The following is a 17,127-nucleotide window of genomic DNA, read 5'->3' on the forward strand; positions in this document are numbered from 1 at the left end:
TCACCCTTCCTTTATCCTTCTTCGTCTTCCATTCTCTGAGTTTTTTTCTTTTCTCCTCCTTTATGGCGAGTCTTCCTGGTATCGTTCCCTCCGCCGGTGAATACCGCCAGCTTGAAATTTCGTATGGCTTGTCATCTGTGGAGGGTGTGGAATTTCCTTCTCCGGGTTCTAGCATCTCATCCCCCCTCCTGGCAAAATCAGGGTTTATTTGAAAACCCTAGACGCCGGCATCCGCTTCCCGTTGACGGACTTTCAGGAAGAGGTTCTGCAGAAAGATGGCTGTAGTTTGCAGATGCTGACCCCGAATGCCGTTAACAAAGTGGTAGCATTCGAGATGATCTGCAGGGCGAATGGCTATCTTCCCGATTACTTTGTGTTTAAGTACTTCTTCAGATTCTGCGTCACCGGAGATAAATGCACCTTTTCAGTCCGGAGGGGGGGGGGGGGGCATGCTTTAGTTCCCGACGGACGAACCCCCAAGAACTGGCAGGATAAGTGGCTATGGGTGAATCAAGAACTGGTTGGGAGTGGTCGGTATCGTGCGAATACCTTTGCTGATACCATCCCTAAGCTTTTCCCCCCACAACCAGGGCGTTGCTGATTACCTTAAGAGCGTCCAAGTATCTCCTGAGGACTACTCTGAGGCCCTCCTTTCTGGTGTAGGGATGAGTCCCTCTTGGAGGCGACGTGGCAAAATGGCGGCGTTCTTTTGCAACGTTGACGGTAAGTGCTTTGCTTGGCTTTCTCTTTTCCTCTTTTTGTTCTCCCTCTTCTCTTTTTTTTCTGATACTTCGCGTTCTGTCCTTCCCATGTGCTGAATCTTCTTTGTCTATGGATGAGGTTCTCCGGAAACGCTACCGGGGCAAGTTGGATTACCGTGAGGTGGATCTAGTTGACCGGCTCCCTCCACCTCGCCGGTTGGTCCAACTTGCTTTGACTGCTTCTCCTTCTACTTCCTCTACAGGCGAGTCGGCGTCGGAGACGAATCCCTTCCATGCTCGCCCTATTTCTGTTGTCATGCCTCTGGGTAGTACCCTCTCCTCTTCCATGGAGAGTAGCGAGGATAGCAAAGAGGGTATCATTGCTGACGCTCGGCGTATGCAGGCGAAGAGGAAAGCCGTCTTGGCCATGGGTGAGCTGATTACCGGCGCACCTACTGTTGCCAAAGGAATTCAGACCAGGCGTAGCTTTTCCCGCCTGTTGAGTTCTATGGCTTCCATGTTAACCGGCGTGGTTGTGATCCCCGATGACGACGCGCAATAGTTCGAGGGGATCCATGGGGCGCGTGATCTGCCCGTTGTTTCGTCTATCTCTCCTTTACCTGTTCCGAGTGTTCTGTTTCTCCCTTCGAAGCTTTCTCCTGTCAAGGACTCTAGTGATCCCGGCCAGGCGTCACTCCCTCTGGGTGGTGTTACTGGGGAGAGTTCTGCCAGGCCCCCTGTCTTTGCCCCATCGTGGAATCTCCATAATGACTCCCGGTTATCTGTTCGTGCCAACGCTCTGGGGTTCTCTCGCCATTCTTTTCCTCCTGCTGCAGTTAGTGACATGGAGGCTATGGGTAATCCTGCTCTTGCCCACAATATGGCTTACGCCGCTGCGCAAGCCATGTTTTACCTTGTTGCCAGCTCCCGACACATCCACTCCCTTAGCGAGATGGAGGCCACCCATGCCACATGCGAGTCGCGCGTGGTGGGGCTGGAGCGTCGCGTTGGCGAGCTTGGTGAAGACCTCCAACTAGCTGAACAAAAGTGTCAGCTCCTTGTATCTGAGAAGGCTATCCGTGACGAAGCTAGAGCCACTTTGGAGGCCAAGGTCGACTCCCTTACTCAAGTGAATGAAGGCTTGATGATTCAAGTGGAAAGTCTTGAGTGCGATGCTGTTGATCGTGACAAGTTAATCTCTTCTTTGCAAGCAGATACGGGTGCTTCTCACCGGGATTTGGATTGGTTAGTGCGTGTGGGTATCGTTCGTATTGTGGATAAGTTGATTGAGCATCCAGATTTCACGAATTCTATAAGTCTCATTCGACACGCTGCTTTTGTTGCTGGGATTGAATCCGTTCAGAAGGTGACCGCTGGAGCTGGGTCTGATGATGCTAGTGCTCGTCTTCCTTCCACTGGTCCGGTGGTTAGCGTGAATGATGCTCTGTTATCGTTTGCGAGTATGGATCATGCATCTTTATTGGGATTGGGAGATTTGGATATTGGGGGCCTCCGGGAGTTGTGTTCTTTCTCTGGTTCAGAAGGTACCCGTGAGGGTATGGTGGTTCGAGGCGATGAAATTATGCAGGTGATCGAAGGTGATGCTGGTCAGGGTGGGCAGGGTATTGAGGATGATGGCGACCGTGACATTGGGGTGGGTGGTGAGAATGTAGTGGTGGGAATGGTTGTTGGCGATGGACACAATGGTGATGAAAACAAAGATGCTCCGGCATCGTGTGCTACCCCTCCTGGGACGTGAAAATATTCTCTATGGTTGTTTTAGTTTCCTTTCTTTTTTGTTGTTTTGATCTGGACACGTGATGTATGGGTTTTGCTAAAAATTTACTCTTTTGATTGTATGTAAAAACGTTTGGTGTACTGGGTGTCCAGTTGCATGCTCTAAGCATTGCTTTCTTCTAATGGTATTTTGATGCACTAAGCATTTTATTTTGCCCACATTAGTATTGACACGCTAAGTGTCACGACTGGGTTCTCTAAGCACCCAACAATAAAATTCAATGTTTTAAGTATTTAATCACTTCAAGATTTAATACACTGAGTATTAAAATTTAGCATATCAATCATTCGATTACATTAACTGTGGGCTCCAATACACTAAGTATGAGAATCATGTCTCTGAGCATGAAATCAAGTACACTAAGTACTTAAAAATGTGGTATGCTAAGTACGACGGTGGACAACTAGGGCTATTTGCCATTTTCCCCTTAAAAGAAAAACTTCTTCAAGTTTCTAGCGTTCCATGTTCTTGGTATCCGCCTCCCTTCCACTGTTTCTAATACATATGCGCCGTTCCTATTCGCTTCTATGATCTTATACGGGCCCTCCCATACTGGGCCCAGCTTGCCTTGAGGTTGGGTTCGACTTGCCTCATTTCTTCTCAGCACATACTCGCCTACTCTGAATGCTTTCTCCTTCACCCTCTGATTGTAATATCTTTCTGTTACGCGCTTGTACGTAGCTTGGCGTATCTCCGACTTCTCGCGTCTCTCTTCGAGGACGTCCAGATTCAATCTTAGGTCTTGGGCATTGCTTTCCTCATCCGCATTGACCGCTCTCAACGTGCCAACAGTTATCTCCAATGGAAGTACAGCCTCCGTCCCGTATGTTAGGCTGAACGGGGTCTCCCGTGTGCTTGTTCGTGGAGTGGTTATGTACGACCAGAGTACTGCCGGTAACTCCTCTGCCTTACCCAACCGTTTCTTGATGCCGTTCACAATGGTTCGATTGGACACTTATGTTTGTCCATTAGCCTGTGGGTGCGCCACTAATGTGAACCGCTGATTTATCCGTTTACCGGCGCACCATTCTCTGAAAGGATTTTCAGAAAATTGTAGGCCATTGTCACTGACGAGCACCTTAGGTGTTCCAAACCTTGTCATGATATTTTTCCATACAAACTTTATCACGTGTCTTCCTGATATACACGCTAGCGGTTCTGCTTCAATCCACTTTGTGAAGTAGTCTACCGCCACCACCATGTACTTCAGCTTTCCAGGTGCCTCCGGGAACGGGCCTACAATGTCTCTGCCCCATTGGTAGAATGGCCATGGGCTGGATATGTTCTGCAGTGGTACTGGCGGGTTTGCTTGGACTGGAGTGTAAGACTGGCATTCCCCACACTTCCTAGTCACTCCCAGCGCGTCTTGGTGTACAGTGGGCCAATATATTCCCATCCGGAGCACTTTACCCGTTAAAGCTCTGGCTCCCTCGTGCGCGCCCGCCTGACCTGCGTGCGCCTCCTGTAGCGCCTCCATCCCTCTAGCCTGATCTACGCATTTCAACCACGGTGCCGTGAACCCTTTTCGATACAGCTCCCCGTTTATCAATGCATATGAGGGCGCCTTTATTCGTATCTTCCTGGCTTCACTGTGGTCGTCTGGTAACACTCCCCTTTGCAAATATTCCATAAATGGTGTCATCCATGTGGGCGCGGTAGTTGTCAAGGTATTCACATGCTGCTCATTTGTACTGCTTTCCCTGAGTACTTCTACCAAAACCTTCTTCGATAGATGATCGAAACATGTGCATGCCAACTTGCTTAAAGCGTCTGCCCTTTTATTCTCGCTCCGAGGTATTTGCTTGATCGTGAACTGTCTGAAGGACTGGATCAGTTGTCTCACCATTCTCACATATCTCTCCATTCTCTTATCTCTTGCCTCAAAACTTCCGTTAATTTGGTTCGCGGCTAACCTCGAATCTGTCAGGGCTGTCACAGCCTTCGCCCCCATTTGCTTGGCTAAGCGCAACCCTGCGAGCAAGGCTTCATACTCCGCCTCGTTATTCGAGGTGTGGAAGTCGAACCGAAGAGCGTAGGTCACTTCCTCTCCCTCTGGGCTAGTCAAGATTAAGCCTGCACCCGAGCCTTCCCTGCTGGACGCCCCATCGGTGTATAGCGTCCACGAGTGGTCGTTGGCTGGGACCTTCTCTACCGCCCAGATTCTTTCCTTGGCTAAGTTTCCTTCATCTGGAATTTCGAGCAAGAAATCAGCCAGTGTTTGTCCCTTAATGCTTGTCCTTGGACGATAGCTTATATCATGCTCCCCCAGCTCGATCGCCCCCTTTGCTAGCCGACCCGATGTTTCTGGCTTGAGCAATATCTGTTTGATGGGGAAATTTGTTAGCACCTCTATTTGGTGCGCCTGGAAGTAGCGCCTCAAAGGTCGCGCCGCGTAAATGAGTGCCAGGACCAGCTTTTCCAGGGTGGGGTAATTGTGTTCAGGACCCTGTAATGCCCTACTCATGAAATATACCGGCTTCTGCTCTCCTTCCCTTTCTACGGTCAACACCGAGGATATCGCCTCGTTTGAGGTCGAGAGGTACATTTTCAGTGTTTCCCCCGGGACGGGGATGGCCAGTGTAGGTAGCTTGTGTAGTGCTTCCTTAATCTTCTGGAGCACTTCTTCCGCCGCGGCTGTCCATTGAAAGTTGTTCTTTTCAATACAACCCTTCAGTGTATGGAATAGTGGCATGGCCTTGTCAGCGGATTTCGAGATGAATCTACTCAGAGCCGTGAGCTTCCCATTCAAACCCTGTGCGTCCCTGAGAGTGCCCGGGGGTGGTGTCTCCATAAAATCGTCCACTTTAATTGGGCTAGGCTGGATGCCCTGTTTGGTAACATAGTATCCCAAGAACTGTCCTTTTTCTACCCCGAATGTGCATTTAGCCGGATTCAATTTCATTTTGACCCTTTCTAGTGTACGAAAAGTCTCCTCGATGTCCTGCAACATTTTGTTTTCATGGGAGCTCTTAATCACCATATCGTCGACATACACCTCGATTTCCTCCCAATTTGCTCAGCGAAGATCGAGTCGACCAGGCGCTGGTACGTGGCTCCCGCGTTCTTCAAACCGAAAGGCATCTTGGTGTAACAAAAGGTGCCATGATCCGTGTAGAAAGCCGTTTTCTCTTCGTCCTGTTCGCTCATCAGAATCTGATGATACCCCTTATATGCATCCAGGAAACACTTCAGCTTGAACCCTTGCAGCGATTCCACTTTCTGGTCGATCTCCGGGAGGGGATAGCAGTCCTTGGGACACGCTTTGTTCAAGTCTGAGAAGTCAATACACATACGCCATGACCCGTCCTGCTTGCGCACCATAACCGGATTAGCGATCCAAGTTGGAAAACTGCTTCCCTTACTATTCCGGCCTCCGCCAGCTTAGCCACCTCTGCATTAATTGCCCTGTTTGATGTCCCCTCCTTGGACCCTTTTCTTCTGCTTCACTTCCTTTGTCCCTGGCTTGATCGCCAGTTTATGCTCAATGACCTTCCTATCTACCCCCACCATGTCTGTGGGAGTCCATGCAAATATGTGTTTGTACCGTTTGAGTAGGTCGACTACTGCCTCCCTCACGTGACCTGGGAGGTTATGACCAATGTTGATCGGCTGATCAGGGTATTCTTCGTTGATTACTTCCTTTCCTTTCGCCGGATCTCGTCATGGCTTCTTTGTTTCTTTAGTCATCTCTGCTGGCTTCATTATCGTAAAGCACTGCAATTCTCTGGGAGGGGTGGCGAGTACTGTGCCTGGACCTGCCGGAGTGTCGAATTTCAAGATTACATGCATAGTCAACGGGACCGCTCCTAGCTTTAGGAGGGCCGTTCTACCCAAGACGATGTTGTGCTCTGCCGAATGTCGGATGACCACGAAGTCGATCAGGACCGTGTTCTTTCGTTGCTTATCGTGGCTGGTGATTGTCAGGGGGAGGTGAATCGTGCCCAGCGGCCACAGGCTGTGGCCGGTGAATCCGACCAGCCGCCCCGCCGTGGGTCTCAGGTTGTCTTTCCATCGATCTGGGAGAAGCCGAAAACAGTGCTCATAGATTATGTCTGTTGAACTCCCTGTGTCGAAATACACTCTGTGTATGGTCACATCTTTGATGGAGGCCTGGATTACCAATGGGTTATCACCTCTCCATCCCTCAGGACGAGGGTCTTGCGCAGAAAACATGCGCGTCCGCGCCGGGGGCCCGGGGATCCAATAGTTCGGCGACTGCGCTTCCCTACTTCTTTTGTTACGTATCATGAATATTTCCTTGGGTTGAACTCCTTCTCGAGGCGCGTTCTTGGCGTTCTCGGCGTCAAACTTGGCGCGCAAGCTTCGTGTTATTTCCACCAAGTCTCCTTTGAGCTGCTTTTCCTCCATTTCTTTCTTGAGTACCGAACAACTGGTCGTATCGTGTGTCTTGCTTTTGTGGTACTCGCAATACCGGCTCTTGGGTGACTTGGTTGGCTGTTGTTTCTTTGATACCGCATACACCGTCGACAACTCCGTCTGTCGTCTCTATCGAATGGGCGAAACCTCGCCTAAGGCCTCCTTGCCTGGCCAAAGTGCCTACTTCCTCCTCGAAAGTCCGTGTGACTTGGTTTATGGCGTTTGGTCGTCATGGCATTTAGGTATGCCTGTTTCGCTGCCTCGCCTTCTTCCTGCCTGAGATATCATTCTACCCTCTCCTTTAACTCGGCCCTTGTTTGGGGTTTCTTACCCATAAGCTTTTGTGACAAGGGACCCGGTAAAAGGCCCCATGTGAAAGCGCCAGCTATGAGCCCTTCGTCGTGTCCCGACACATCTAACGTGGCGTTTATGAACCTGGTGAAATATTCTCGCACGGTTTCACCCTCCTTTTGCTTACAGCCTATTATAGAATGAGAATCTCCTTTGTACTTTCGTAGCTGCATGAAGTTGGTGAGGAATAAGTATTTAAGTTGAGCGAAATTGGAGATGCTGCATGGACGTAACGTCTTGAACCATATGCCTGCATTGGCATCGAGAGTCGTCGGGAAATATGTGCACCAGAACCTCTCATCAAGCTTCAGAGACGTCATTGTCCACTCATACGTGTCGATGTGGCTGTCCGGGTCGGTAGTGCCATTATAGGTTTTGAGCGTTGGCAGTTTGGTTGTGTTCGGTATTTCGTAGTCTAGCAACTCTTTGAGAAATGGGGATGTAACGCTGCGAGAAAGGCAGTCTTGGGTTAGGACGATTGATGTGCCTTGTGACTGGTGTTGGAGGGTTAAACCGCATGACGACGATGCATGATAGCCTGGACTTGGTCCGTAAAAGGAGTGCTGTTGAAATGGCAACTGGAGAGGATAGCCGGAGGATAAGGGGCGTATTGGTGTTAAGGGGCTGATTGTCGAGGCCTGCTAGAGCTTATGGTTGGAGGCAATGGTCGGTCCGGCCCACGTGCCTGCCATCGAGTAGATAGGTGGCGTATGAGCCACCATAGTCTGCGCCAGTGGAGGTAGGGAAAGCATTGGGCGTAATCCACCCGTCACTTGGTTGAACGGTGTCACCGTAAACGGCGGTTAACTGTTGAAAACTTGGCTTGGTGGTAGCATCGCTGGGTGGACCGACGGTGGTTGCTGCGTTGGTGGTATAAAGAATGGCGGCATCTGAAGGGATGTGGTTAAGAGTGGCCCCGCCAGAGTTGTTCTCGGTTGATGAGTTGCCGGTTGCGAGGCGGTGTTAGTGCATATCATAGAACTTCCCTCACCTAGGGTTGCTCTGTTGTCCGCCGTCGGCGGTGGTGTTTCGTCCAACGTTGCCATGGAGCGTATGGGACTAGCCTGAGAGCCGTCGCGTCCATCGCTGCCGTCGAACGCCATTGATTCTTCAGTCTTTTGCTTTTAGTTTGTGTTCTTCGTCTCACAAACGGACGGCGCCAAATGATGTGACCTGTTCAGCAGCTGGATTAACACCGGTGGATCAAGTTACTCGTTATCCCTACAAGATCACAAGAAAGAGAAGCCGTCAGCCGCTTTCCGGGAGGGTGCTGCCGGAAGAACGCTCCGACGGTCAAGTTAGGAGATATCTAGGGTTTTGGGTGTCTTCTTTAGGAGAGAAGAGCCTACCTCGTGAGTCCGAGGGTGCATCCTTTTATACCTAGCGCTCCTGCCCAGTCCGTACTGGACAGGATCGCTCTTCGGGGAGACAAGATCAGAGGCGCTGATTGGAGGATTGTGCATCCTCAACCGTCAGGGCGCTCTTATTGGCTCTGGCGGTAATGGTCTGATCCACTGTTTGTCCCCTGATTGTCTCTTTTGTCTTGGAGCTGGGAGCATTCTTCAGTGGGCGCGAGCCCTTCGCCTGGGCATCCTGTCCCCAGAGGCGTTGGCGGGCGCTGAGCCCGCTGGGCTTAGCCCCGATGGAACTCTCAGCGTTTTGGCTAGGCGCGATTCTGTCGTGCCGTCTTAGGCACGTCATCATGTAAATTATCTATTCTTGTATAGTGGGCTAATGATCCATGGTTTGTATGGATTGGGTTAAAACCCATAAGGTGCTCCATGGATAATCCATAGAGGTTACAAACCCATGGATCATGGAATATGGAAAGCCATGACAATTAGGGTTTACATGGTATAACCCTACTTGTGCCACAACTATATAAAGACCCCTAGTCTAGCAAAATCGGTACTACTTGTACAAGATAGAGGGCTAGCCGATTTTGAGGTGTTAGTGAACTTCTCTCAAGATCATTTCAAGTGTTGTAGTGTTGTGTGAGACATTTGAGGCATCACACTTAAGGTGCTAGGCTCATAAGGTTCTCAAGGAATCCAAACAACAAAAGGTATGTTCTTCTTCTAGCATTTATGTTTAAAAGTTCCCTATGCTATGCTAGATAGGTTAAGAACCTTGGAAAAACAATTTTGCATTTATCTTAGTAAAACATAGATCCAAGGTTTCTAGGGTTGCATGTACACCTTAGGAGTGTTAGAATGCTCAAAAACCCTTCAGAGATAGTCCATCAAACTGTTGAAAAGTTGAAAATAATTAAGGAGAGAATGTTAGCAGCTCAAGATCGTCAAAAGAGCTATGCTGACAACAAGCGAAGACCGATGAATTTTGAAGTTGGAGATTCGGTTTTTCTTAAAGTCTCACCGTGGAAGGGACTTATAAGGTTTGGAAAAATGGGAAAGTTAAGTCCAAGGTTTATTGGACCGTTTAAAGTTCTTCAGAAGATTGGGAACCAAGCTTACAAGCTCGAATTACCCGAAGAACTGAATGGAATTCATAACACTTTCCATGTGTGTTATTTGAGGAAGTTCACGGGAGAAGTTCCCGATATAATTCCAATTTCTGAGTTAAGAATTGATAAGAACAAAAGGTTAATTGAAGAACCAGAGGCAATCGTTGACCGAAAGACTAAGAAGTTACGACGCAAGATGGTCGAATTAGTGCTTGTCTGTTGGAAACATACGAATGAGCCAAATCTCACCTGGGAAACAGAGAGTGACATGATGAGTCGCTTTCCGCATTTGTTTGTTGATGTGTGATTCCGGGGACGGAATCATCCTAAGGGGGAGAGAATTGTAACGCCCGTGTTTCTAGGCTAGGCATTAATGATGATGTAACAGTCTAGGTTAACTTTTGTAACTCGTTTTGAAATAATAAGAATGTATTATTTGAGTATTATGTGTTTATTGCTTAAATTGTGTGATTTAAATGAATTAAGGATAAAAATAAGCGATAAAATAAAATATTAGATAAGCCCGATATCTATACATGAAGTTGTAGTGGTCGTGGCAAGGTTTCCGAATATATAAAGAATGCCGAAATCCGAGTTATAACGAAGAAGTTATGACCTGTCGAAGTTTCACGACAGAACCGGTACGACACTGCGTGTCATAAATAGTGAATTTACGATAGAGTGATATTTAGCCTTAGTGATCAAAACGAAAGTCGTAGAATACGTTAAACCGAGAGCGTGCATAAAAAGAACGTCTAAATCTGACTTTGTATGAGGAAGTTATGATTTTTTGAAGTTTCGACTTAGCGGTGTGCACCCCAAACTTCGAATATGAGATCGAGTGGTTTCTAGCAGAAACAATCTAAACGAGAATCGAAGATCTCGTCGATAGTAGTCCAACGGTAAAAAGACAGACGAAAACGGACGTCAGATGAAGGAGTAGTGAATTCCTAACGGAGTTTTTCTGTCCCGACCTACTAAAAATAATATAATAAAAGTTAAATTCAAAATTAGCAGACAGAGTCTAAACGAGAGTTGTAGAGCATAATCTCACCTACGCGAGCATATAAAGAACGTCGAAAACGGAGCTTGTATGCGAAAGATATGAGTTTCTGAAGTTCGGGGCACGAACCCCGACAGTGTGTTAGAGTTCACGACGTGAACTCAGAGGTGACGCCTTCCAGAGCAAGTGGACTGATGACGAACGCAATGACCTATGCCTGACTGAACTCACGACGTGAATTTTGAGATTCACTACGTGAATCCAGAAAAATGGCCCTATAAATAGAAACCGAAGGGCAGCCGGCCATAGTTGCTAATTCCTTCACTCTCTCACTCCCGATACCCTTTCTAGCTGTCTTGAAGTACCCCCGAAGCCCCGGTATCATCCCGACACCCGAAGCGAGTCCCGAAGCACCGAAGATCCCGAGAAAAAAATAGTTTCAAGCCGAAGCTCTACCCGCGAGAAGCCCAGTGTGTGAAGATATCCCAGTTTCACCGAAGAATACTTCTTTAAGAGCCGTAGTGCTGTCCGATAATCTTCTTATCAAGTGAGTGTGTAGTTGCTTTCTTCTAACACATAAATATGAATTATTCTCTATAAAATACGTGCTATGTGTTTGTATATTATCTGTTATCTGGAATGAGTATTGAATGGATATATTATACATGTTTTAAAGTTGTATAAGTATGTATATATGTATATGTTATCTACAAAACTGTTGGGTATAACATGGGTAGATAGTTGATATGTGATGAAATAAAATGATGAGAGTCCTGGATGTTTTTGTTGATCTAGTCATCTAACGGAGTATGGATTACGACCACGGACTCTTTCTAGACTGTCCAGTGGAACGCTGATAGGTTCATAACATGTAGGAGTTGTGAACGATGTGTTCACCGGTGTACTCTATCCCCATTATGGTTGCCTTTAGGACATCTATTGTTGAGGAAACCTGTTGGGTCAAAATTATGGGTTATACTTTGCTTTTCTAGGAAAATATATTTTTCTCTAATGTAATATATAATTTTGTGGCTGTGTACGGCCGTACTCGTGTGTACGGCCGTATACGGGTGTACGGCTGGTGTCTCATATATATAGGGTGAGGAGTGCATGCAAGTGTACAGCCAGAAGAGAGAGAAAGGAGAGCATATTGTAGAGAGAGAAAGTTAGAGAGAAGAAGTGAGTGTGTTAGTGTGTGTGAATCTTGTATTTGGATCTACATTCTAATCATCAAATAATACAAGATTCATCATCTTCTTCTTCTCATTATCTTCTATTTTGATCTGGCATCATCCGTTTGATTGGGATTCCGCACCATCAAACGGATCTGATTGATACTCAAGCATTTTGGGGACTTACAAGTGGTATCAGAGCTTGGATTGTATCAATCAATTTTGTCAGATCTGGAGCTTATTTGATCTTATTTTGAAGGATTTCTGTGTTTTTGGATAGATCTCTGAAAATTAGAGGGGGGGGGGGGGGTTGTTCTTCGCGTTTTTCATAAAAACGAGTTTTTGATCTAGTTTTGGAGCAAAAAGGTTGAAAAACGTCGTTTTTTCTTCGCATTTGTTGAAGGTGTGCGGCTGGTTGAAGGTGTACAGCTCGGAGTGTACGGCTCGGGGTGTGCGGCTCGGTGTACGGCTCGGAGTGTACCGCTCGGAGTGTGCGGCTCGGTGTACGGCTCGGTGGTTTGTGGTCCTGCAGCGTTTCCGGTTCGCACCTCGGTCTCGGTCAGCAGCGTGTGCGAGCCTTCGGTCGGAGGTCCTGGTCAGCTCAAACTTCGCAGCGTTCATTTAAAAAAATTCGGAGGGAGTTTTGGGGTTGCCAGGGATCGAACCCGGGTCCCTTGAGTTATCATCACAGGCATCAAACCGGTTGAACTACCAAGACTATTGTTCCATTCCTTCCGATTTTAATTGAAAAACACTCCTTTTCGAACCCAGTTTCGCAACTTTGTCACTTTTAGCCCAAAAATTCAATTTCTTTTATTTAAAAATTCCATTTTCAACCAAAAATTTTAGTTTTTAAATTTTGACATTTATTTTTGATTTTTTACCTAAAATTTTGACTTTGACTTTTAAAGTTTGACCTTTGACTTTAAACTTTGACTTTCTCGTTTAACTTTTAAATTTTCAAATTTAGCTTTTCGGTTTGACTTTTAAGTTTGACTTTTCAAGTTTGACTTTTGAGTTTGACTTTTTAAATTTGACTTTTAAGATTGACTTTTGAGGTTTATAGTCAAAAGACTTTTTTAAATTTAAGTTTGACTTTTAAGTTTGATTTTGGCTTCTAGTTGTGTTTTTAATGGCTTTTGAAGTCAACAAGGGAAATGAAGACATGAAAGAGAGTCAGGATATGTTAAGACAAAATTTCAACATGTTCAACTATATCCCTGGAGAAACCCTGGAAGCTCAGTTGCAACGATTTACTACACTTACTACTGAGATGAGTATAACAGGGATTTTCTTGACTAAATCTGAGATAAATAAAAAGCTGCTGAATGCACTTCCAAAGTCGTGGGATATGAACGTGGATGTCATCAAGAAGACAAAAGATCTCAATCGTCTTAGTCTTGTTGCTGTAATTGAAGAACTTGACGCTTTGAAGTGTGGAAAAACAATGAGTTCCGCAAACCTTCCGGTCAATCAAGTTTCATGTTCTCAATCTTGTGAAACTACGATTAAATTTCTTCGGGAACAAATTGATTTATTAAAAAGAGAAGTTGAGGACATGAGATATGAAGGATATCAACTTAGAAAGGGACAAAAATCCCTAAAGGCCCAGTTAGAAACAAAAATAAAAGACTTTAAGAGAATTCAGGAAGACTATAGTGAAAAATGTGAAAATTATGATTATATCAAGAGACAGAATGATGAGTTAATTACTGAGCTTGATACATTAAAGAGACAATTTGAAACTGCTAATTTTGATTTTAAAAGGTTTGATGTATCAAGCGAGGTAGTTGCCAACATGATTGACCATTGCCTGCAGTTCAAACGAAACCAGCAAAAGGGTGTAGGATACGATAATGTACCTCCTCCTTTTAATCATACATATCAGTATCAACCTTTGTCTAAAGAGGAGATTGCCAACGAACCATTCATGGTTTATGGCAAGCCATTTGGTTTTGTTTCAGGAGGATTTATTAATGTTGAAAGTACTAATGTTTCTACTTCCCCTGCAGATCAATCCTTAGATCAGTCAAAGCACGAAGTTGAAGGATCTGTTTCTGATAACAAAACTGAGTCTGAACTTGCTGTTTCTGTTTCGAATGTAAACTCTATTGTTTCCGATGTTAAAATCAATGATACATCTTGTGATGCTTCTGCTCCGGATCATGTTGAGTTAAATTTTTTTGACATATTTGATGATTTGTTTGAAAATACTGATGTTCCTGTTTCTAGCACATCTACTTCATGTGCAGGTAAAGTAGCAGAGGATGAGAACAAGGAGAACACCATTGAACAAACCAACATCTCCTTGAACTCTGAATTTGTTGCTTCGAACTCAGCTGCTTCTGATCAACCTGCTATTGAGAAATACAGGCCACCAATTCCAGTGAACCAGAGTGCCTGTTGTAATTTTGCTTGTGGGAAAAATAAGAGACAAGGCAAGGATACGCCACCAGGGGCAGGAAGAAACAACTTCACAGTGAAGAAAAAGACATGTTTTCACTGTGGAACACCTGGACACATTGCCAGAAATTGTCCTAATCGCGCACACGTTCCATACTATGCACAAGGGTGGCAAAACGCGCCAAGAGGGAGATACTCCAAAAGAAACCCCTCAAGGTCACGTTCAGACCATGGTGACTGGAACGCGCAGAAGGCCAAGAATCAAAGCCACAAGGCCAAGAATCCGAATCCCAAGAACAAGAAGGGAATGCCGGCCAAGAAGCCAAATCCAAGAGATGCTCCGGTGAAGCCAAAATCAAAGTCATCTCAACGGCCGACATCAAGATCAAAAGCAAGTACTGAGCCACCCATCAGATCGAAAAAGAAATGGGTCAAACCCACTACAAATGGGTTCCAAAGGCTCACTCTCCCAAATCTTCTAACGATTTAATTTTTTCTTCATCTTCTGTTTGTGATAAACAGGATATGTCATGGGAGAGAGTACCGTGCAAGGATGAAAAAGGTCAACCCAGTTTCAAAATGGACTGGGTTCCAAAGACCAACTGATCCCGCTCTGTGTCGGAACAGCTATGGAGGCATATCATCAGACTTCGGTTTGTTATTAGTGGTTGTTCCAGGCACATGATAGGGGACATCTCTCAACTGTACAACATTCATAACTTTGTTTGGGAGTATGTGTCCTTTGCAGGAAAGGAAGAAAATAAGAAATCACAAATGGGGTTAGTGCTTAATGACATGAAGAATTTTCGGATCTGTTCTGAGATTATGCGTGCTGTTCTCAGACCTTCTGGATGCAAATTCAATCGGTGACTTATGGTTTGAGTTTTCTTCGCGATACTCCTGTGTTTTTCTTAAGCTGATTCACTTTAAAGACTAATTTTTGTTTTAGGATAGTTTAAATTTGTGCATTTACTTTCATTTCTCTCCTATGCACAAATTTAGGGGGAGAAATAAAAACAAAACAAAAATTAGAAAATTTTTAAAAATCCAAAAACATTAGAAAATCAGAAAATCCAAAAATATGTTGGTTATGGAATGTGCTTGCAGGTGATGTGATGGGAAGTTATATAATCATGTGATAACAGGCAATCTGAATCTGTGTAAGGGACTGAATCTGAATTGTCTAGGCCCTGTGTTTGATACGCTGGTAGGCACGAGAGATTAAAATGGACTTAACTAGGCATTAATGAACTTAAGGAATCTAGAGACTTGAAAAATCTTGACCTAGATAGATCCATTTAGCCTGACAATACGACGCTCAGATAGGTTGAGCAGGGAGATATACATGATAATCTACCGGTCACACTAAAATAATCTGTATCTAGAACCGTGGTTTAACTCTTCCTCGATGTACGGACTTTGTCCTTAATTCCGGTATTGATGGGGCGACTAGGGAATTCCGATAAAGTAGGTCTGTAGGAAATTATTTTCTTGCTTTCTTTATGTTAGTCATATGTTGCCTCCTCTACGTGATTGAAATACATCCGACCTGGACTGCAACATATGCAATTCTATTTCTCTGCATCTTCTATCTATGCAACTCTTCCTGTCTGTTATTCATATGCTGTCTCCTTTGTGTGATTGAAATACATCCGACCTGGTACACAGTATATGCATCATTCTACTTCTCAATCCGTCTAAATCTGGTTAGTCATATGTTTCACCCTCTGCGTGATCGGAAGATCCGACCTTGGTGTACATCATATGCATTCTAAATCTGACTTCTCTCATAATAATTGTCTGCTCACCTAAAGTAAGGAGCACTTTGGAAGTTCCTAATTATTGGGGTATGTCAGGAAGCGGGAAACATGTTCTAGTACATTTAAAATTGAACAATCACTAGGTTGTCTGTAGATCTCGCTACTCAATTTAGGTGGACAGCAATATCTTTGGTCTTCGTTAGCTGAATGGTCCTTAAGGAATATTATCTAGGAACTTAGGATCACATTGTCTTGTCACTTATAGTATGTCCTAATTTTGTCACAATCTCTCGTGTTTAAGTGGACAACAATACCGGCGATTGACCAGATCTATTCATGAAGGGAGAGGTACTGATAAACGGATAAAGGCTGTCTAAAAACTTTGATCCCAAATCACTCTTAAAGTTGGATATCATTTTTATTTTTGTTAAATTTGTTCATAGTTTTCTTCTAATTTAAATATCAGGGGAGAATTAAAAATTTTAAAAATAAACCAAACAAAAATAAGAAAATTAAAAAAAAAATCCAAAAAATAGTGTTATTTCTGTTTTATTTCTTTTTCAGAAAATATGAAAAATCCAAAAATATTGTGTGCTAAGTTTTCTTTTAGTTTTGTTTTGTCTTGAAAGGTGAATTCAGGTGTAGATGAGACTCGTGGAGTTTGAATCGAAAATTTCTGAGCCAAGGCTTCATCCGTGAGCATCGAAGAATTCTCATTCGAAGGAGCAAGAAATGAAGATTATTCTTTCAAACATTCAATCCTTCAACCCCAGAAGCAAGGTGAAGCTGACTTGAAGATTATGTGACAGATTGCATTGAAGCCTCCTCAATCAATTTGCTGCTATCTTGTACCTGCTGAAGTGATCCAGAAGATTAGTTCTCTCTGATGTTCTCTTTGAAGATTCTCAAGCTGAAAGCGCTATCTTTCAAGAATCAGTACAAGAAGCCTCCTCACCCAATGTGCGTTCAATGTCAAATTCTGAAGAAAAGCCCAACTGCTCAATATGAAGTCATTTATTGAAGATTCATCAAGATCATCTTGAAGCTGTGAAGAAATCGAAGATAAACGCTGAAGCCAAGCTCCCAATGAAGATTGAC

At 44.8% G+C, this 17,127-nt stretch overlaps 3 protein-coding genes across 3 annotated transcripts; all 3 read right to left on the minus strand.

The window, feature by feature from the left end:
- Positions 1 to 3,454: 3,454 nt before the first annotated feature.
- Positions 3,455 to 5,479, minus strand: LOC145111006 (uncharacterized). Its single transcript, XM_079047309.1, has one exon. It carries the CDS (start codon positions 5,477 to 5,479, stop codon positions 3,455 to 3,457), a length of 2,025 nt encoding a protein of 674 aa, XP_078903435.1.
- Positions 5,480 to 6,159: 680 nt separating this feature from the next.
- On the minus strand, positions 6,160 to 6,867 carry LOC145111013 (uncharacterized). Its single transcript, XM_079047315.1, has one exon. It carries the CDS (start codon positions 6,865 to 6,867, stop codon positions 6,160 to 6,162), a length of 708 nt encoding a protein of 235 aa, XP_078903441.1.
- A 293-nt stretch (positions 6,868 to 7,160) lies between these two features.
- On the minus strand, positions 7,161 to 7,547 carry LOC145111022 (uncharacterized). The gene has a single exon (XM_079047322.1). The coding sequence runs from the start codon at positions 7,545 to 7,547 to the stop codon at positions 7,161 to 7,163; it is 387 nt and encodes a 128-aa protein (XP_078903448.1).
- Between the last annotated feature and the right edge of the window lie 9,580 nt (positions 7,548 to 17,127).

This window comes from Lactuca virosa, chromosome 1, assembly GCF_052849685.1.
Source record: "Lactuca virosa cultivar CGN04683 chromosome 1, Lactuca_virosa_CGN04683_v6, whole genome shotgun sequence".
NCBI classification, from domain to species: domain Eukaryota; kingdom Viridiplantae; phylum Streptophyta; class Magnoliopsida; order Asterales; family Asteraceae; genus Lactuca; species Lactuca virosa.

Bases quoted from the DNA above. Each gene is read 5' to 3' on its own strand.
- LOC145111006 (XM_079047309.1), bottom strand. From the start codon at position 5,479: ATGGTGATTAAGAGCTCCCATGAAAACAAAATGTTGCAGGACATCGAG.
- LOC145111013 (XM_079047315.1), bottom strand. From the start codon at position 6,867: ATGGAGGAAAAGCAGCTCAAAGGAGACTTGGTGGAAATAACACGAAGC.
- LOC145111022 (XM_079047322.1), bottom strand. From the start codon at position 7,547: ATGACGTCTCTGAAGCTTGATGAGAGGTTCTGGTGCACATATTTCCCG.